The following is a 19,554-nucleotide window of genomic DNA, read 5'->3' as shown; positions in this document are numbered from 1 at the left end:
AGGGTTCCCTACACCACCGTTGCGAGCTTTGAGTTTGGCGTAGATCTAATCGTTGAGGTGCCCCGCGGCGTTGACACCAACTACCTAGCCCATTGCAGCAAAAATATAGTTTAGACTCCCGATTTGGATGCTTTGGTGATATAGCTTGTCCCACATGAGAGTGTACGTGTAGAGGAAGAGGAACATGGTGCCGTATAAGAGGCACATGTAGGTCGCCAGAAGCTGGACGATAGGTTGCGTGGCGAGCATGCGAAACGGTTCTTGGAGGTCATCTCTCATGAGGTGCAAGAAAGCGGTGCTCTTTTCCGTGGTCACAGGCTGTTGCTGTTGCTGTTGCTGGTGCTGAGATCTTTTAGCAAAAAAGCCCTACGTATCTTTAACTCATACGTCTCTTTAAAAAAAATGGCAAAGCTACAACCATCCCCACACCCGTAGCTGGGTTTCTAGGAGAATAAGCATGGTTTCGGTAAGTGCTTGGAGGAAGAAGAAGAAGGAAGAGAGTACAAGTGTTGCAGTTGATTTGCGGGCTTGAGCTCGAGGCTAGTTTCTTGGGCTTTTAGTGAGGTGGTGACAGGTCCTTTGTTTGGAATGGTGAGTAAATTTGGATTACAAAGAGTAGGGGAAAGTTGTTCAGACGTAGTTGCTCGGTGTGAGAGACGACTTGGGTTGTTAGATCAATGCGGTGGGCTGGGGATTTGTTTGACTAGATAACGTTTTTCTGAGGCTACAGTCTGTGATATTGATATTGCTACGGATATGACGCTGATGTCTGCCTCTGGACCCATGTTTGTGATGTGTTTCGTTGTGATTGATTATTATGTAGGAAAGTAGGAATTGAATAAAGGATGTAATTTACTTTCGACTCAACGACTTGTACGTACATGACATGAGCATGAACTCCTATAGATTCTGATACGAACCGAATGCCAACGGTTGTACACATGTAGCTAGTAGTGTCCTTTAGCCTTGACTGGTTGGCGAACCAGTCTGATAGTAGCCGTACTTTATCCTTCACGCCACACCCACTGTGCCTTGCCTTGATTTACCTTGCCATACCGCCGACATGGATTCATCTCAACCCCAGCGTCAAGCTTTTAAACGCATCTCAGGGCTTAGCTAATAAACTTAACAGATGAACGTTATGTTCCAAAGTGTATATTCTGGCACAAAAGCTAGTCCAAAGAAATTTCGTTTCATTCGGTTCTCATTATAGCAACAAAGCGAGTGACAACAACTAAGTTGAAGCTACAACCATGTTTCCGCCTTCCTTCTCCTAAGCAAAAATCAATCCACTCCCACTCATTCGTACGCCGCTTCATTCATAGGATCTCACATGATAGAGTTTTCATGAAGCATCCCCCGGCCCTTGGTGCCCATATAGCCCAAACAAGCTACTAGTTGCATGTGCATTCGCACTGGCGCTTCTTACAGTGACCACAAATGGAGCACTAATATTGTTAGTTGTCAAACCCAGGATTCCGCTTCCTTCATAATACCTTGACAGATGTGGCGCACTCATTAATCGCCCCAGTGAAATGCGTTTCCGGCATGCTAGCCATGGTGAGATAAAATCGTGTTGGATAGGTCGAAAGTTGAGAGAACGAGACTCGAGGTTGACTAAGGGTTGTGCAAATAGAATTTGAATAGAATAAACTTTGCTGAGTCTCACAACATTATATGTCCATGTCTACACCGGTCTTATGAGATGGCTCCTCGGATCTACCTACAGCCTTGATAGGCATTTAGTTGCCTACTGATGCAACTATGCAGCAGAGATAGAACTTTGTGCCCGAAACGGAACATAGGCCTATCTTTCGTATCCCACTTGCCAATAGACGTACTCTTACTATATCGGTTGCTGTTCAGCCTTGTGATTGTGTTGCCTAATGTATTGGGGGTGTAAGTGGTGTCTAGATGGTTGGTTGATCATGCAGGAAGGCTGAACTCCATATCCTACTAGGTAAATCCCTCTAGCGAATGCAAAACAAATATTAACGCCTGAATGTAGACCTTTGCGGTATCTCTTGCGAGCGTTTCACAAAACGTTAAGTCCGTGTGCGCCTAGCCAACTGTAATCTTTCCTCAAAGTCTTTCTCTATATCAACTAAGACTGGAGAGTGGCCAACACCCTAGTAACTTCCTCCGCGGGTCGACCACTTATATTTGCCAAACCACACAAGAAGACCGACTACCTTACCCAATACCGCTAGTTGTCTCTCTACTTTACACTCCCCCACCGCGTCCGCTCATCACCGCCAACCCATGATTTCTCTTGGTATCCAAGACGCTGCTTGACCTCATCCACCGTTGCCTGATCTCCCGTATTCTTACCAATATTATCACTAATCTTAACTGCATGACGGCCCTGCGCAGAGGCAATCTTGATAACAATATTCAAGGGTACAGACTTCTTCCCTGTGGATGTTTCGACAAAATCATCTGTTCTCGTCAGTCATCCGTCCAGCTTCCATGGCTCCTTTCATACGTACTCGTTAAGAATGTGCCTACGCCAAAGGTTGGCTGGAACCCTTGCTCCTCCGCTGCGGCCTTGTACTTGAAGCAAAGTTCGAGGTTGAGAGAGTCGGAAAAGACAATCGTCTTCTTGTCCTTGATACCCTCTTTGTCGTAAAATTCACGCATCAGCTTGATGAATTCTAGGGGATCGCCAGAATCTTGGCGCACGCCGTTGAAGACTTGAGCATATGTCTTCTCCGAGGCTGCATCTCCATCGTATGGTGCCTGGATAGGTGGGTTTGTCGAAGCCAAGGTTTCCACCGCATCGCTTGTGGTTGTGTTCCCTGATGATGGCAGTGTTGTACTGCCTCCAGGCACAGCCGTTGTAATGCGAGGAATGTGTGCCTTAAAGGCTCTCAGGAACGCTGGTGTACCAAAGGTGTCTGTAAGCGCAATGCTCAATACACCAGCTCCGAAAGTAGCGGTCCAATACTCGAGAGCAATCTCGTTTGCTTTCTCGTAGTTGTTTGTGATAGCAGCCACGCCCATGAACCACTCGTGCGCAACAGTGCCGACAGGGACGAGCCCGTGTTTCATGGCAAAGTGAACATTGCTGGTCCCCGATAGTTTGCCTTTCCACCCTAGTTTGGCACCCTCGTCAGCTGCCCGGCGCAAACCCTGCAGTACCAAATCTTGGGTGTGGTAGTCTCGCCGCCTCCTCGAGCCAAACTCTGAAAAGATGCAGCCTCCTTCTAGCAGCGCCTTTCCCTTCTGGTATGCCTTGTCGACTTGGCCCTCGTGGTTCCAGTCTGTTTCTACAAATTTGAAGTATGCCTCGCTCACAAGCGCCAATAGCAGAATCTCGTACAAGATGGTGTCGAGCCATAGGCCTTCAGTATGAATATGGAAGTCGCCGTAATCGCTGTCCGAGCCGGTGTCATTCACGGGCGTAAAGGATAGTCTAAGCTGTTTCGAGGGTTTCAGGCGAAAGGTAGAGAGGAAATGCAGGTATTGCGCGTTTAGGTAGGGGCAGCTATCTTTCAAAAATTTGAGCTCTTCGTCGGAAATGGACACATTCTCAAGCTCTACAAAGGGTTAGCACGCGCATGCCTATGGAAGTGACTATACAAACTATCTACTTGGGCCTGCAGCCACTTGAAGGCTGCGCGACTGAGTTTCTTGTCTGGCGTGCGGTTGGTGAAACCATATGTGACTGCGACATCAGGGAAGAACTTCAATATGCAACATTGCATAGTCAGCTTGTATAGATCCGTGTCCAGGAGGGAGAAGATGCCCTCAGGCAGGGTTGCTGGTTCGGCCGCCATTGAGTTGCGCCGGGATTAGAGCCTCAGGGTGAATTGCAGCGTCCGGTCGTGGCTTCCGATAGCAGTCAATGGAGGGGTGGTGGGGCAGGCGCGGGTTTCTATGTAGAACAGTTGAGTAGCGCGTTGGGTGGGTCAGATAATTGCAAACATGTAGTTGGAATGGCGAGAATTAAGCGGCGACAGAGTGTTATGTAGTTTCCCAGTGCGATCGCCTTCACTGTGTCCACAGAAAAAAAAGTTACTTTCCCTTTGACATGGATTGCTCCGATTGCTGTCATCATGCGGCGCGTGAAGTCATCGGCGGTTAGCGCAATCTTGTTCAGCCCTACAAACCCTGAATGCGCATTAAGCCTCGGCGCTGGCTCTCTTCTTCCTAATTCTCCGGGGCCGAGTCACCCCTTCGCTCTTTACATCAAAGACATGCTCGTTGCTCTCTCCATTTTTGCCTTGTCGCTTTCTTTTCTTGTTTACCAGCGCCCACCCTCGACATGGCTTGCCTTTATCACTCGCCTCAGCCGACCAGGAACGAGCACGATACCCGATAAGTCGCAGAATGGCAACAAAGAAGGCCCCACCCCGGCCAGGGAGGAGCGCATAGAGCTCAAGTCTCCATCGAACAATGAGGCAGTTGATGGGATTGACAAAAGCTCATCTCTCGAGTCTACGCCAAAGGCTATGCCGAAATCAGACGATAAAGCACCTCCAGTACCCTCCTTCACGCTCAACGAGCACGACAGTTCGGATGAAGAGGAGGAAGACAATTTGCCGCCACCTTCATTTCCAGCTATGAACTCGGCACAAAGAGCCTCTCAAGCGCCTCCTCAATTCGCCATGCCTCCACCTCAAAAGCCGACCCTTATGGCGCCACCTCCCAAACCCACTACGTCTCTCATGCCGCCACCGAAGGTCGCAGCCTCGAGTCTACGTCCCCTCCCCAGCTCCACATCGTCACAATCTATGCGCGTACCCACCACCGGTCCTCTTCCGAACCGCGGACCGCTTCCGAATCGAGGCCCGCCCACCTCAAACGGAGGTCTCGGAGTCCCACCAAGCGCAGGCCCCGCCATCAAGACACCAAACGCACGGGGCAAAGTGCTCCTGTCGCCAGGTCACTCGCCGCTCGACTGGGCCCACCTGCAGAAATCCGGCAAAAACTTGTCTGGCGTCGACTCCATGATTCGCGTTACACCGGCCATGCTCAAGGAGAAGAATGGGCGCAAGGGCAAAGATGCGTGGTCGTGCTATCAGGGAAAAGTGTACAATATCTCGCCCTACCTCCCGTTTCATCCCGGTGGAGAAGGCGAGCTGCGTCGCGCGGCGGGTAAAGACGGGACCAAGTTGTTCATGGAAGTGCATCCGTGGGTCAATTGGGAGAATATGCTTGGCGAATGCATGGTAGGTATTATGGTTAGCGAGGAGCAGGTACCCAAGGCGGTAGAGGGTGATCTAGAGGATATGGACTGAACGTGTGTGATACCCCCCCTTTTTGTAGACGGGATGCATTGCGTGGAGTTTTGTGGATTCTCACAGGGTAAAGAGTATAGGAAGAACTAACTTGTTGGCAAAACCGATTTCGTTTTGTTCATTCTTCGTTGATAAACGCGGTCAGTAGTTCTATCAAGCCATTGTTCAAGAAAGATGAGAGACATACAATCATATGATAATACAGAACAAAGTGTGTGTACATATTTACATGTTGAAAAGAAAAAAGGAGGCACACAGATTCAGGAACGAATCCAGCCCATTCTGGTATATGTATAAGAAGAACAAAAAAACGGAAACGCTATGGACTTCTCGGTGAAGACATGGGCGAAGACGCATACCACGGCTCTCTCTCCTCCCTCCACGCATTCCCCGCAAAACCTCCTCCTGCATACCGCGCCTCCTCCCTCGCCATATCGCTCTCCGCACTGCCCCTCCCAACATCCATAACCTTATCCCTCAGCTCATCCCTCCAGATCAGCTTACCCTCACTCGCGCCACTATCCCTAGGCTGCGCAGCCCCCTGCCCCGGCCTTACAAACGCGCTATTCGCAAAGTCGCGCTCGACGACTCTTTCCTCCTTATCCACCATCTCGGTGACGCCGCGGCCATTTGCATGGACGAGGATACTAGTTTTGTTGAGGGAGTGTTTGACGGGTTTCTTAGCGTTGAAGATGTCGCTGATTTCCTCAAGGGTGCGGCGCCGTGTTTCGACGAAGAAGAAGTAGATGAAGATAAATTCGAAGATGTCCCAGAAGATGAAGAGGAGGTAGTACTGTTCGTTGTACGTCAGTACAACTCAATGAATGTTATTTTTTTGGTGGGGGAAGGGGGTGGTGATGAGAAGGGAAAAGGGAAGAAGGGAACAGAGGAGAAGAAGAAGGGAACAGAGGAGGAGAAGAAGAAGAAGAAGAAGAAGAAGAAGAAGAAGAAGAAGAAGAAGAAGAAGAAAAAAAACATACCTTCCAACCCGCGCCCGAAAACGCAATCCCCGTCACAAACGTATTATAGAAATTCGCAATATTGACCCAAAAGTTGTAAAATGCCATGCCCTTCGCTCGAGACTCATACCGCAGACACTCTACGGGGTACAATTGCTGCAACGGCGTGTAACCCACACTATACACAAACCCACAGATGAAGACAAACGCGATAACCGCTTTAGCCTGACCGGGTCTCTTAATTTCAGGCGTCCGATTATTGCCTAGGTAGACCGGTTGGCCATCGGGTCCCGTTTTTAAATTCGTCGCAACAAGGGCGCACACGATTGCAAAGATGAAGACAAGCATGGCTGTCGAAACGAGCAGCTGCGGCCGTCTGCCCCAGGAATCCGTGTAGATGGCCCCGAAAATGGCGCCGCTGAAGGAAACAACGTTTTGCATGCCGTTGTACAGGAGACGGGTGTGATTGTTGTTTATACCAGCACCTTGCAGCATGGTAGGGTAGTAGTAGGAGACGGGACCGTTGCCGGACCACTGGCCGAAGAACGCCATGGCAAGGACGAGCATGGTTCTGTAGCGGGCCTCACGCGAGTTGAAGAGTTCACGGTAGTCCCACCAACGCTTGTCGGAGCCCGTGACGCTGATGTCTTCGACCATTTCTTTATATTCGAGCTTGACGATGGGCGAGTCGCGGTCGCCTTCGCCGTGGAGGCGTGCCATGGTGTTTAGGGCCTCCTCGTGCCGGTCGTTGGCGATGAGCCAGCGGGGGGTTTCCGGGAGGAAGGGCGAGCAGCAGAAGACGATGCCCGCGAAGATGAGTTGCAGCCAGACGGGGATGCGCCAGGATTGCGTGCCGGGGATGTTGCTTGTGCCGTAAGGGACGAAGGATCCGGGGATGCCGCCGACATACCAGAATGTGTTGAATATGCCGGTGCAGACGCCGCGGTAGGAAGGATGGGCCATTTCAGATACATAGGCTGGGCCGGCGGTCGATGTGATGGCGACACCGAAACCCAGAATAAAACGACCGCCCATGAAGCCACCAAGGTTGACACATGTTGCTTGAATACAAGCACCGACAATGATAATCGAAGTGCCTATAAACATACCCCATTTTCGTCCTCGGAAATCCGTAGCTGGGCCCGCTACAAACGAGCCGACAAGGTTGCCAATCGTATAAATGGCGTAAACGATTCCAGTAGTCGGTGTACCCTCATCGATATTGAAGCCAAAATACGAGCGGTACTGGTGGTAGCTGTTGATTGCGCCCATGAGCGATCCATCGTACCCGTTGATGCAAGAGTTGAGCGTGGCGATAAAGAGGCAAAAATACAACTAAATGTCATAAGTTAGCAATGGCAAAAGTTACAATCTAACATAGAAAAGAATAACTTTGTGTTTAAAAAATGAACCAACCTTGAACATAGCCTTTGTCCACGGCCTGACATTAGCCTTTGCCGTAGCATCGGCAAAAGCAACGTTCTGAACCTGCCGAATCTCTACGGTGCTACTACTACGCTCCGTATGCGAAGTATGCACATCTCGTTTGTGAATATGCTCCATGTTGCCCGACTACTAATCCCACAGTGGGGGTCAGTACCGGGGGAGGAGAAGAGAAGGAAAACGAGAGAAGGTAATTGTCGGAGCAAACAAAAGGTGTGGCATACACACACAGAGAGAGAGAGAAAGGGAAAGTAAAAGCCCGCCCCGTTGGTGATGGTGTGCTCCCGAGGAAACAGTTAGTAGAGGACGGGTGTGGGCATCGGTCTGCACATCAATCCCGCCAACTCAAACCGACCTTACTAACCCCCCCAGCACCATTAAACAAGCCAGGAACACGCGCGTGGAGAGTAGAATGTGGCTGCGGCGTGGGTGGCTAACTAAAGTGGAGTTTTTGGCATTACTACGGCAAGGCGGCGGAGGGAATGGAGGGGTCAATTTAATTTAATCAAGCCCCCATGCGATCCCATGTCCAAGACTTTCTCGAATATGTGACTTCGCCAGCGGGCCCTTCCCCCCATGAAGTAAAAGAGAGCCAATCGAGCCCAGTGAGACATGTCAGATTTGCCAGGCAAAAAGGTGGGAACTGGGTAATAGCAGCTTGGTTGCACAGCGCAAGGGGGTGGATTGGTTGGGTTTCCGCGGGGCCTGCGCCCGCATGATGACCGGGTATTTGTACAGATGCAGCGTCGCTTCGAGGTAACCCGTAGGCGCAGGACGACTATGATTGGGTGTTTCGTGGGTAAATTAGAAAGGAAAAAACGGGCAACAACAAGTTGGATTGGAGGAACCATGCTGATGATGATGCGTGTGAACAGGAGGAGAAAGCCCAGCCAAGCCCTTCGCCGTGACCGTTGGAAAGAAGGAAAGAAAGCCCGGTTTCTGACTGCACAGGGCGAAAAGCGTTGGTGGAGATGGGGCGCGTCTCGTGTTGGTGGAAGGTCTAGTATGGTAGGAAGGCCAAATGTCCACCATAGTCACTCAACCACATAGGCGACCGTGATCCAGAGCCGCCTGGCGTTTGACGCCACAATCCTTCGTCGCTTCCAACCCTTGCCATATGCTCGACGCGGCACGCTCGTCCGCGCGTTTTCGTCAGCCCTTTGAGATTCCCGAAGGTCGCTTGCATGAAACGTACATACATACACATTTGTGAGACGGCAGCCAAAGAGCATCGCGCATATCCGATTGCGCGATGCAAGAGTGCCGCCACTTGGAATGGGGAAACATGGGTTTCTAACGTAGAACATTGCGTCAAGCCGTTTTCGGCTCTAGTCCCCGAGCTAGCGGTCCGAGGAATCCGGGGAAGCTAGACCCATGTAAGTACTTCCCGTATACACAAATGTATACTATTCGTATTCAGAGCCCTCTGTTACACGAAATCTTACTAGGCATCTATGAGCGAATACCTTGCTTCTGTGACGAAATTACGTCCGCATCTACTTGGTGCATGTGCAACTGCCGCTTCATGCCCGTATCCACACCCGTTGCCACCGCGCCTACAGTACGAATATACGCATATTGGTGCCCCACCATAACGGTCGTGTTTATACCCCCGACCGTACCATTAGACACGCCCAAGATGCCGAAGATCTGCTTGCCGTGTGGTCACCTGTACCTACTGCACTTTGCGCCGAATTACACCATCCAGGATCTCGGGTTAATTCTAGAAGCCACTAGTCCTGCCAGCTTGCATACCGTCTATGAACATGAGACACGTCGAGCCACACACACACACACATCACACTTAGATAGAACAACCTTGTGGCTATTATACATGTATCCTGCGTCTAAACTACGGGGCTTTGGGGAAAGGTGACTCTACAAGCCTCCCTGCAGCCCATCATGAATACAATCCCTGCTCTCCTCCAATCCCACGCACCGCATCAATAAGCGCCCATCTTCTACAAACACGCTATTTCTCTATCCTTGCTCTAGCCGCCTACTCATCATCATCTGGATTAGTGTCTGATTCGTAGACAAACTCGCTCGGGGTTGATGCCTCCGCCTCGCCCTCGTAGACCATGTTGTCATTGACCGGCGCTGCAGCTGTTGTTACTGATACGCCTTCTGGTGCGTGTTCGCCAGAGGATCCCGATGCTCCAGGAGCAGGTGCAGGTGCAGCCTTCTTTACCTTGAGCTCAAGGAGCGTCTTCGGTTCCGAAGGCTTGGTGTCTGTAAGAAGAATCACACCAAGAGTTGGCTGCTCATGTGTTAGCTTGGCTACTTCATCCAGTATAGCTTGTACGCCACTCACCTTCTTTACTGGTACATATCGCTCGCTTGGGAAGCTAATGTACTTGATTTGTGGCGGAAGCACACGCGACATGTTCTCCAGCTCGTAGCCCACCTTTTCCTTCTCTGCCTTCTTCTTCGACGATGACTCTACGGCCTGCGCTCCCTCGGCCTTGTCTCCGTCTTCCTTCTTCGAGTCCTCATCGACATCCATCTTGTCGTCGTCACCCGATGGCTTTGGTGTGGCAGGAGTATGGTCGACATCCATGCTTTCTCTTCGCTTTTGGCGCTCCTTAACCATCCGTCGTCGCTTGTCTTGGGCTGTGGTTGACAAGACTGCTGTCTTGATCTTCTCTGGCGCCTCCTCTGCCTTGACTTCAGCATCAGGCGGGTAGTCAAACATGCTCGGCCGTGTGTTGCTGTGGAACTTGAACGATGGGATCTCAAGCTCCTGGTCCAGGCCAATGACGGCAGTAGGCGTGAAGCTGAGAGACAAGAAGTGCGTCAAAGGGAACCAGTACCAGTACTGAGTGAAGACAGCCATACCAACAATGGCAGTCATGTTCAGGTTACCAGTCGGCGTCTGCAGGCCGATTGTGCAGTTTCGGCCTCCAGCATCAATGATACCGAGGGCAAGAGCGCAACCGAACTTGGCCATGGCGTCCTCGTGACGGTCACCGATGACCTTGGCCAACTGCTTGCGGATTGACGCGACCTTGGGGTTCATTGCCTCGTTTTGCTGAACCATGATCATGGACAGCGAGATCAAAGCACCCTGGCGAACGAAATCGGTCGAGTCCTTCGTCATGGGCTCAAGCAAATCAACTGCCTCAGGGAGTCCGGTTCCGGCACAAGCGATACCGAGAGCCATTGTCGCTCCATAACGGACGTGGGGGTTGTACGACTCGGCAAGGAGTTCAACCATGCGAGGAACGCTACCTGGCTTCCGAAACAAGATGAAGCCCAAGCTCATTACTGCCACGCGTCGTACATCGTCGCTCACGTCACTGACCGCAACGTGCAACAGCCTTCGGACAGCCTTGTTGCTACCCGTACCGCAGTATGCCAATGCAATGGTCATGATACCTCCGTAGCGTAGAGTTGGGTCTGGGTCATCGAGGAGACCGTTGATGAGCTCATCGGCAGCCTCTTGTCGGCCATACATGATGAGTGCCATACCCATAGCCAAACCTCGGACAATCTTCTCGTGCTGTGTGTCGTGTGCATACTGGATCATGTCCTCAAGTGCCTTGATGTTGCCTGTGCCGAGCATGACAAGACCCATGGAGAGACCGACGGCCTCACCGTTGATAGCGGAATCGGTGTAAAGTACGTTCTTGAACGCTTCGAAAATCTCCTCAGAGCCCGTGGCCATACCTGCGACGCCAAGACCGAGTGCACCACCGTGCTGAATGACTTCCTCAGACGCATTCTGGAACTGCTTCAGGAGCAAGTCAAGAACGTTACTTCCGTGATTGGCGTAGATCAAACCAAGGGCATACAGTGATCCACCTTGCTCGTAGTGAGAGCCCGACGAAACACTGTCCTTGGGTAGGTATGGCTCGAGGAGTTTCTGTCCTTGAGTAATGTTGCCACGGTGTATGACACCCAGAGCAGCGGTCGCCGAGAACTTTGACCAGTTGACTGCCTTTCCTAGCCATTCCAGGTTCTCCCGGAAGAATGTGTCGTTGGTGGTGCCTGCGTTCATGAAAGCATTTGCAAAGGTGACACTAGAGTGGAAGATGGAGTTCCTAGCCTCCAAGCTGTCGCGAACCTTGTTCAGAATAGCCTTGTCTGTGCGGTTGTTCCTGTACAGGAATTCGAGGTTCAGTTCGATGCTCTTTGTTCCACGAAGGATATGGCGGACAGAGTTGAAAGACTTGAGTTGGTCTTCGGTCGATTCAGAGTCTTTAGAGCCCGAGACATTGCTAGTGTCGGCATTTGCGAGGAGAGAATCTGATTCACCTGCTTCTGTCGATTGGGGCTTCTCGGTCTCTTCCTCTTTCTCAGCAGGGAGCTCTTCCATGACCTTGCTCAAAAACTCTTGTGTACCGTTCTCGTAAAGGTCAAAGGAAATCTGGTATGCGACAGCTCGTGACTTGTCGTCGCCGCGCTCAATGAGCTGGCGAATGAGTTTCGAGGCGAGGGCATGTTGGTTGAGGTAGACAACGCATTTGGCAATGGAGAAGTAATCAGGGTTCGGTATCTGATCATCGTTGAGGAGATCCAGAATCATGCGAAGAATCTCGTTTCTCAGGCCACGCTCTTGTACCACGTTCATGCAAATGTCGAGAACATATTCCATCAAATCCTCGCTCTGTGCAGACGGTTGTGCAGGCTTCTTTCCCTGCTTCTTTCCCTCTTGGCTTGCGCGCACAATAGCTTCGCGCAAGACCTCAAGATTCCGAGCCTCAATGGCGATCCCGACAACCTGCTTATAGTTGCCGCTCTCGTAGCAGCTCTCGAATATCCTCCTTACAGTGCTGTGGAGGTTCTTCTGCACATTTCGCTGCAGCACCATCGGAGTGGGGTGTGCTCCAGCGACACCAGCATTGCCCCCACCGGGGACAGTGGGGTCAAATGTAGACGAGTCCTCCCTGGAAAGGAGCGACTTTGATGGTAACGCGGACTGGGAGAAGGGTGTGATGGGCGATGCCAGGCTAGCTGAAGTACTGGCACCGCCAGCAGCGCTTCCAGAAAACGACGTGCTCAGCTGTGGAGGGGCCTGGCTCGCCTTGCTCACCGGTGTCGGCGGGTTGTGCATGACTGAGAGCGCGATGTACGTATCTAAGCATTTTGCTACAAAAAGCAAGTCAGAATATGCTCTCCAAATGATGACGAGTCCAATGCCTCAACAAGAAAGGGAAAGGGTGTATATGTGAAGATAGACACAAAGGACCGTGGTATCCTACCTAGTATTGTCTCCTCGAACTCGGCAGCCTTGTGGATGTCGAAGAGCTTGCCCGCACCCAGCGCGAAGACCATGCTCTCATTGTACTCTTGCAGCTGGTAGTACACCTTTGCTGCTACCAGGGCTGCAAGCTCGCGCTCGGGAAACGACTCATCTTCGTAGAGGGCCTCACTGTGACGGCATCCGTATTAGTAGCTGTACGATAACGGGAATTACCCGAGTAATGTGTGCAGTGCATATCTGAGCTTCTTACATTTGACTGACGGAGCCCGCGACTTCTGGCCATAGCAGGTCGATCTCCTCGTTCAGCCGCTGGAGGGCGAATGAGCGCAGCGCTGGATCCGGTTCGGAGAGGAAGCCAACAACGCCGGCGGCAGATGTAAGACCGACCATTGTGTTGTGCTGAGCGAGGATAATGCGTGTTTCGGTGTTGTGAAACGGTTGCCCGCGGTGTTGAGGAGAGAAGGAGCTGTTGCGGAAATGGGTAGAAGGCGATGGAGCTGCGCAGTGGCGCCTGCGGGCTTGCCTGCGATCAGAGGATACGGGGGGACCGTGATGCTTCGGACTTGAGCGTGACCGCTGCAGTGAATGAGGGACAAAGATGTGAGATTGAGGAGAGATTGATGGGGATGGCGAGGCGCCGTGGTGGTAAGTTCGGGGAACCGTGTACGTGATGGTCTAAACACAGCTCGTGAGTCTCGGAAGCGGCGACCCTGGTCCACTTCGACATGACATAATACGCTAGCCTGCACATCACTCCCACGATAAGATCCATGGCGTGCGCCTCACTTGCGATGTGTGGCTCTTCATAGAAAAGGAGTTTGTGTGACCATTAGGAATAACATTTTTGCAAATAATACAGGACTCGCACAGCTGGCATAGCTAGTAAAGCTACATACTTGCCCCTGAATATTAGTCACAGGCACAGAGTGAAAGGAGCAAGTGGAAGCCATATGATGCGAAGTAAATAGTGAGAAACGGGTATCTTATTTTCGAAACACAAACTCCTGGCGATGCTGATCCCAAATTTGCTGTTTCGCGTTGAACCTTCCAAACGCCGTATACGAACAACAATAGTATTACAGTACATCCATACACTCATCCATGCCCCTATGCACTGGGGCCAGGACCAGAAACCGTAATCTCACGCGACAACACCCGCAGGTTGTTCATCATCCCGTTGATCAGGCTCTCGAATTTGGTGGGCTCCTTTCGTCTCACCTTGTCTGCTTCTGCTATGAGCACACCAGAGTCTAGTTCCAGTTCCAGTTCGTGGTTCTTGCTGGCCCCTTGAGAAACCTGTGTGAGATCAACCTGATAAGCACCTAGCCACGAGTATGACATGCGGTCCTTTTGGCGGTGCATGCCCTCGGCCGTCTTTCCACCCTCCACGGCAGGCGTGAGACTTTCTATAGGACCTGGGAAGTCAATTTCCAAGTTGATGCCAATGCGGTAGTCCCACTCGGTCTTTGGAGAGCTGACTTCGAGGTTGCCTAGCCTGTGCTTTATAATCGCACGCAAGAACTCGCCCGAGTTTTTGTCGCGTGTCACACGAACACGCTGTCGGCCACCAGCAGTGCTTATTAAACGCTGAACAATGGGATTCAAAGAGCTGAAGCCTTGCTGGTCTAGTTCGTAGAACATGTCCGTCTCATAGGTGTGTCGGTAATCGATTGGAGGTCGTGGGACTCCTGGAGCCTTTGATTGCTGAACCTGAGCGTTCAGAAAGAGGTTCATGCGCTTGTGTTGTTGCGCCGTCATGGTACTCTCAAACTTGACTTCCAAAACATCGGTATTCAAAACCGTTTCTGTGCGCCAAAATCCACGCAGTCGCTGGTCCGTCTGCTTGTCAATGATCTGACCCCAGCGCGCTTCCACTTCGAGCTGCACTTTTGGATCCGCGATCGCGCTCCGCACAACTTCATTGTTGACGGCCGTGTTCCATATAAAATCGCATACGTTGCGTGACACGTCATCGTAGATTTGTGCGTCGTTGGAGATGGGTCGCTCGAAGCCAGAGAGTTCGCGCACCGCTGTGCCTGGAGGAGGAGCGCCTTTCTCTGATGATGGATGTCCGTTTCGCTCAACCATTGGCGACGGTTGGGGTCGCGGTTGGGGGTGAGCCTGGGGCGGAGGCTGCGCGTGCGGCTGGGGTTGAGCGACAGTCGGCGGCGGACGCGACTGCTGGCGCTGCTGCTCTACGAGCTGCTTCAGTTCGGGGGGGAGCTCCTCACCCTCGCGATAAGCCCATATTGGCTTTGGATCGTGGCGTTTGCGCTTGAGCGACATCTGCTTGAACTTGGTTTTAGGCGGCGGCGAAGGTATCTTTGCAGCAAATGTGACGGGAGAAGAGGTCGCGGTGGAATGGGGGATGGAGAGCGAACGGCGCGGTAGCACCGTTGCGTCTCCATCATGATTCACTAGCGCAGATATATCCATGGAGGGTGTGGTAGGGTTGTGCGTCGGTCAATGTACTCACCATCGTGTACCAGGAGGCTAGTGTTGCTAGCGCACGGCCCCCAGGAGCAAAGTGACCCTGGCTGCGCGGTCCAAAGCCGTTGCCTTGGATGTCGCTCTAGTCTTTGTTGGGTTTCAGCACATGCTGGCCGTTCCCCGGGCCTGCCTTTGATGGAAGTGTAAGGTGTTCATTCAGAGTTTGCCTACTATCCGCTAGTGTCTACATCGAATCTTGCGGTTCATGCGCCAGACCGTCATTTGGTCAGGCGAGTCATGTATGTGCATCTTGTGCAGCCCTCTCTCTCTCCACATACACACGCCCCCTTCTATCAATAAATAGAACGTCTCCGCTCCCGCGGTACCCTTACGCGTCTTGGTCAAGGCCCAAATCTTCCTGCGCCGGGACAATGCGGAGCGTGTTCGTGTGTCCCATGCCTCCCCTCCAACCTTGCACGCAAACAACGGGATCACCCTTGCTGAGCACTCCGAGCTTGATGGCGTTCATGATGCCCCACTTCAGCCGGCGGTCAACGTCCTCCTGCCATGGCTCCGTCTTGAAGTCTGGCTTCGCCTCGGGGAAATAGAATGGGTAAACGCCGCGGTAGAGGTGTGAATACTACACAAATTAGTGACTATTACACTTGTCGTATTTTGCATCAACTTACCCTGGCGGCCATCGCATTACGGGTGACCATGATGATGGGACAAACAGGCCTGTACTTGGAGACAAGGCGGGCGGTCGTACCACTAACATTTGTTAAAATTCATCGGTATACAGGCCTTTGGGCCACTCACCTGGTCGTCAGAACCAGAATAGCACCGGCATTCTGCTCAAGACTAGCGCTGACTGCGGCCATGGCGCATGTCTCAGTGGTTGGGCATGGCACTGGAGCAAGCTTTCGCAGCTCGTCGAATGCATTGACATATGGAATAGCGACTTCAGCGAGCAAGCACGTCTCGTGCATCATGGTAACGGCCTCTACGGGGTAGTCACCCTTTGCAGTCTCGCCAGACAACATGACGCAGTCAGCGCCATCGAGGACAGCGTTACCAACGTCGCTGACCTCGGCACGAGTTGGGCGTGGGTTGTAGGTCATGGACTCGAGCATCTGAGTGGCGCAGATGACAGGCTTGCCGGCAATGTTGCACTTGGTGATCATCATCTTCTGTGCAATGAAGACCTGGCTGGGTGGGATCTCGATACCAAGGTCACCACGAGCAACCATGACACCGTCAGTCTCTCGCAGAATCTCGTCAAAGTTGTTTACACCCTGCTGGTTCTCGACCTTGGCAATGATTTGGATGTCCTTGCCCTCCTCACCGAGCACCTCACGGATGGCGGTGATGTCGCTGCCGCGGCGGATAAAGGACGCAAAGACCATGTCGACCTTGTTCTTGACACCAAACTTGAGATCGGCCTTGTCCTTCTCTGAGAGCGGAGGAAGATCAATGTCGGTCTTGGGCAGGTTGACACCCTTCCTTGACGAGATCTTGCCGTTGTTGACGCACTTGCACTTGAGCGTCTTGTCGTCTACGATCTCGAGGACCTCAAATGAGAGGACACCATCGTCGACGTAGATTGTGCGGCCAGCCTCAATCACCTTGGTGATGTTCTTGTAGTCGACGTACATGTTCTTGTCGTCGCAGGCAGCGGCGTATTGTTCATCGGTAGTGATGTTTATGATGGCACCGGCCTTGATGGGGATATCAGCATCGCCCACGGTGTTACCCGTTCGGATCTCGGGGCCCTTGGTGTCGAGGGCAATGGCAAGCGGCCTGCCAGGCTGTGACTTCTCGGCTTCGCGCGCATGGTCAATGACGGACTGGTGGTACTCGTACGAGCCGTGGGAGAAGTTCATGCGGACGACATTGAGACCGACTTTGCGGAGAGCATTGATCTTCTCAGCAGAGTTGGTCTTGGGACCAATGGTACAGATGATGGAGGTTCGTCGGTACTGCTTAGCAGGGGTGTACTCAGTGTTGAGCTGGCTGAGCCACTCGATCCTGGTCCTGCCGGAGTTGAGGTGGTCTAGACTACATTCGGGGTCAGTGAATGCTCCGGAGGGAATATAGTCCCGACATGCCCATGGCGCGCGGTTGTTGCTGCAAAGCTGCAGATCCAATGACACCGTCTATGGGTGAACTGATCATCATGGAACAGGAAGGTAAGTCAAGAACTTGGTACAGAGCCAAGTTGGACACTTTTCCTCCCCCGCGGAGCTGTCTTATCTGCGCAGACATGCGTGGACTTGGGCCGACCACATCTGCTACAAACAAGAAGCCTGCGGTGTGTGTGAATGAAGTATACGTACGCGTTTGCCATTTTCTACGTCTAGTAGTGTGTGAATGGGGAGGGAGAAGGAGGGAAAGGGAGGGCTGTGAGCGAAGTTATATCGCTGTAGCGGAGTGCGGGGCCGGTAGGAGCAGTATACAGACAGTCCACTTGGCAATGTGGTGGCTGCAGAGTAGAGAAGGAAGAGGAGAAGGTGAGCGAGCTGGCTACGAAGACAACGGCGCTCGACGAGTTTATCTTGTGCAGGCGCGGGCTAGAAGTTTTGTTGGCTGTTGAGCGTGTTTTGGAGGGGCAGTAGTTTTGGCGCTAGTGTAGGTGCTTAGTACGTGGGGCTGCACCCTGAGCGACGGCACGTTTGGATATAACAATTGGAAACGGATTGCGATGGAGAACTGGGCCTGGGAGCAAAAAATGTGGGCTTGATAGCGCCACTCCAGTTCCGCTGACTGGCCTGCTGACGGCATTTCTGACCTGCCTCCGTGGTGGTGGTGACCCTCTTCACCCATTGCTTGTTCGAAACCACCCACGTTGCGGCGTCATTTGCACTCAAAGCATCCCACTCTGATAAGACCCTGTACGTACAGACGCAACCTGCTGCTCAGGGCCATTGCAAATCGCGGCGCCGCATTCCGGTGTCCCCGTCCGGTGTCCGAATTCCGGTGTCTCGTCTTCGCAGTCTAGCTAGTGGCCATTTGAGTTTATGTATCGGTGCGCGGCCGGATGCTGGCGTGTCATGGCATATTTTTTTCTTCAGTGCTTGTGCCCGCGTGGAGATGCATGGTGCCTTGGGGGTCTCATGGGGTCAAGGTCATGGAAAAAAAGAGCCCTGAAGGGGCTTCACCACGTTGAGGACGGCCTAGTTATATATCACCTGCTTGTAGAATGGCCCGCTCCTAGATCACCCGTAGGTGCTCCGCATGGCCGTGGTGCCCGAGGTTCAATCGCTGTCCACCTGCCACTGGGACGTGGGTATCCTGGAGTTCCATATCAGTGGGTACAATCACGGCCGCCGCCGCGTGTCCCGAGGTTGTACCTGAAGTACAGTATGTGCGAATGGCCTGTTGTAAGCGATTCACGGATTGTCACTCTGCAGGCACATGGGCTGTGTCTGGGTGTGCAAATACCACAGAGTGCTCTAATCTCTTGCCGTGGTCCAGATCAACATGTAACGGCGCGGGAAGCCTACTCAAGTCGCGCATGCTGCGTGCCAACTGAATCACATGCAGGGAGAGTGACTAACCACGGCACCAGCCACACGTCTCTCCACCACCACTTCTACCTAATCGCTCTACACTGCATCCTTCCACCACTCAACAACCGCCACCCGCGACAACACCCATACCCGCCACACTTTTTGGTACAGTGATCGCCAAACATCTCCCCCAGACACAACTCCGCTTCGCCCCATACCCTCCACAATGGTCGTAGGTTGCCTGCTCCGGATCCGCGCCTGTCGGGCCGCCGAGTCGCATCTTCAGTAGCTTACACACCCTCCAGCTCGGCAAAGTCGCACATTACGCCTTTGATGCGGTACTTAGTACGTACACAGAAAGTATGCCTATTCCAAAAACAACATCACTAACCATGTCACAGTCTCCGCTTTCCTGGCTGGCGTCCGGCGCTCAACCGGCCTCACGTACGTTGTCCCCATCCTCTGTCCTTCCCAGGCACAACCACCACACACACAACAACTTCCCGGCCCGAGCAATAAGCTCAACAAGATGTTGCGACATTGATACAAGTCTGGAGCTAAAGCTAAACCCCAGACCCAGTTTAAAGCCAGATTCCTTCAGCGAAAACCCCAGCGCCCTCAAGTGGTTTGAAAACTACCTTTGGGTCGGTGAGACCGTCATGGACCAGAGCGTCGCCCTTTTCGGTGCCAGCTCGTACTTTGAGCGCAAGCGATAAATTCGCCCTTTCCGATATGTACACACTGAGCACGAGAGCTTGGTAGTC

At 52.4% G+C, this 19,554-nt stretch overlaps 8 protein-coding genes across 8 annotated transcripts; 2 read left to right on the top strand and 6 right to left on the bottom strand.

Moving 5' to 3' along the window:
* Positions 1-2,218: 2,218 nt before the first annotated feature.
* Positions 2,219-3,779, bottom strand: COCCADRAFT_4415 (uncharacterized protein; the record flags this gene model as incomplete). The annotated part of the gene is made up of 3 exons (XM_007713317.1): positions 2,219-2,439; positions 2,490-3,539; positions 3,587-3,779. 3 exons carry the CDS (start codon positions 3,777-3,779, stop codon positions 2,219-2,221), a joined length of 1,464 nt encoding a protein of 487 aa, XP_007711507.1.
* Positions 3,780-4,199: 420 nt separating this feature from the next.
* Positions 4,200-5,243, top strand: COCCADRAFT_94153 (uncharacterized protein; the record flags this gene model as incomplete). Its single annotated transcript, XM_007713349.1, has 1 exon — positions 4,200-5,243. The coding sequence occupies one exon, from the start codon at positions 4,200-4,202 to the stop codon at positions 5,241-5,243; it is 1,044 nt and encodes a 347-aa protein (XP_007711539.1).
* Positions 5,244-5,562: 319 nt separating this feature from the next.
* On the bottom strand, positions 5,563-7,765 carry COCCADRAFT_94222 (uncharacterized protein; the record flags this gene model as incomplete). The annotated part of the gene is made up of 3 exons (XM_007713348.1): positions 5,563-6,036; positions 6,224-7,537; positions 7,619-7,765. The coding sequence occupies 3 exons, from the start codon at positions 7,763-7,765 to the stop codon at positions 5,563-5,565; spliced, it is 1,935 nt and encodes a 644-aa protein (XP_007711538.1).
* A 1,879-nt stretch (positions 7,766-9,644) lies between these two features.
* Positions 9,645-13,241, bottom strand: COCCADRAFT_4412 (uncharacterized protein; the record flags this gene model as incomplete). Its single annotated transcript, XM_007713316.1, has 4 exons — positions 9,645-9,905; positions 9,960-12,736; positions 12,850-13,019; positions 13,102-13,241. 4 exons carry the CDS (start codon positions 13,239-13,241, stop codon positions 9,645-9,647), a joined length of 3,348 nt encoding a protein of 1,115 aa, XP_007711506.1.
* A 717-nt stretch (positions 13,242-13,958) lies between these two features.
* Positions 13,959-15,287, bottom strand: COCCADRAFT_94150 (uncharacterized protein; the record flags this gene model as incomplete). Its single annotated transcript, XM_007713347.1, has 1 exon — positions 13,959-15,287. The coding sequence occupies one exon, from the start codon at positions 15,285-15,287 to the stop codon at positions 13,959-13,961; it is 1,329 nt and encodes a 442-aa protein (XP_007711537.1).
* A 382-nt stretch (positions 15,288-15,669) lies between these two features.
* On the bottom strand, positions 15,670-17,628 carry COCCADRAFT_4410 (uncharacterized protein; the record flags this gene model as incomplete). The annotated part of the gene is made up of 4 exons (XM_007713315.1): positions 15,670-15,921; positions 15,971-16,052; positions 16,101-17,339; positions 17,618-17,628. The coding sequence occupies 4 exons, from the start codon at positions 17,626-17,628 to the stop codon at positions 15,670-15,672; spliced, it is 1,584 nt and encodes a 527-aa protein (XP_007711505.1).
* A 289-nt stretch (positions 17,629-17,917) lies between these two features.
* Positions 17,918-18,157, bottom strand: COCCADRAFT_94110 (uncharacterized protein; the record flags this gene model as incomplete). Its single annotated transcript, XM_007713346.1, has 1 exon — positions 17,918-18,157. A coding segment is annotated over one exon (240 nt), but the record flags the coding sequence as incomplete, so codon positions are not given.
* An 859-nt stretch (positions 18,158-19,016) lies between these two features.
* Positions 19,017-19,506, top strand: COCCADRAFT_4409 (uncharacterized protein; the record flags this gene model as incomplete). The annotated part of the gene is made up of 4 exons (XM_007713314.1): positions 19,017-19,022; positions 19,096-19,135; positions 19,192-19,234; positions 19,371-19,506. The coding sequence occupies 4 exons, from the start codon at positions 19,017-19,019 to the stop codon at positions 19,504-19,506; spliced, it is 225 nt and encodes a 74-aa protein (XP_007711504.1).
* Positions 19,507-19,554: the final 48 nt, after the last annotated feature.

This window comes from Bipolaris zeicola, assembly GCF_000523435.1.
Source record: "Bipolaris zeicola 26-R-13 unplaced genomic scaffold scaffold_59, whole genome shotgun sequence".
In the NCBI taxonomy this organism is placed as follows: Eukaryota; Fungi; Ascomycota; class Dothideomycetes; order Pleosporales; family Pleosporaceae; genus Bipolaris; species Bipolaris zeicola.
This window is presented reverse-complemented; position numbering and strand designations above follow the sequence as displayed.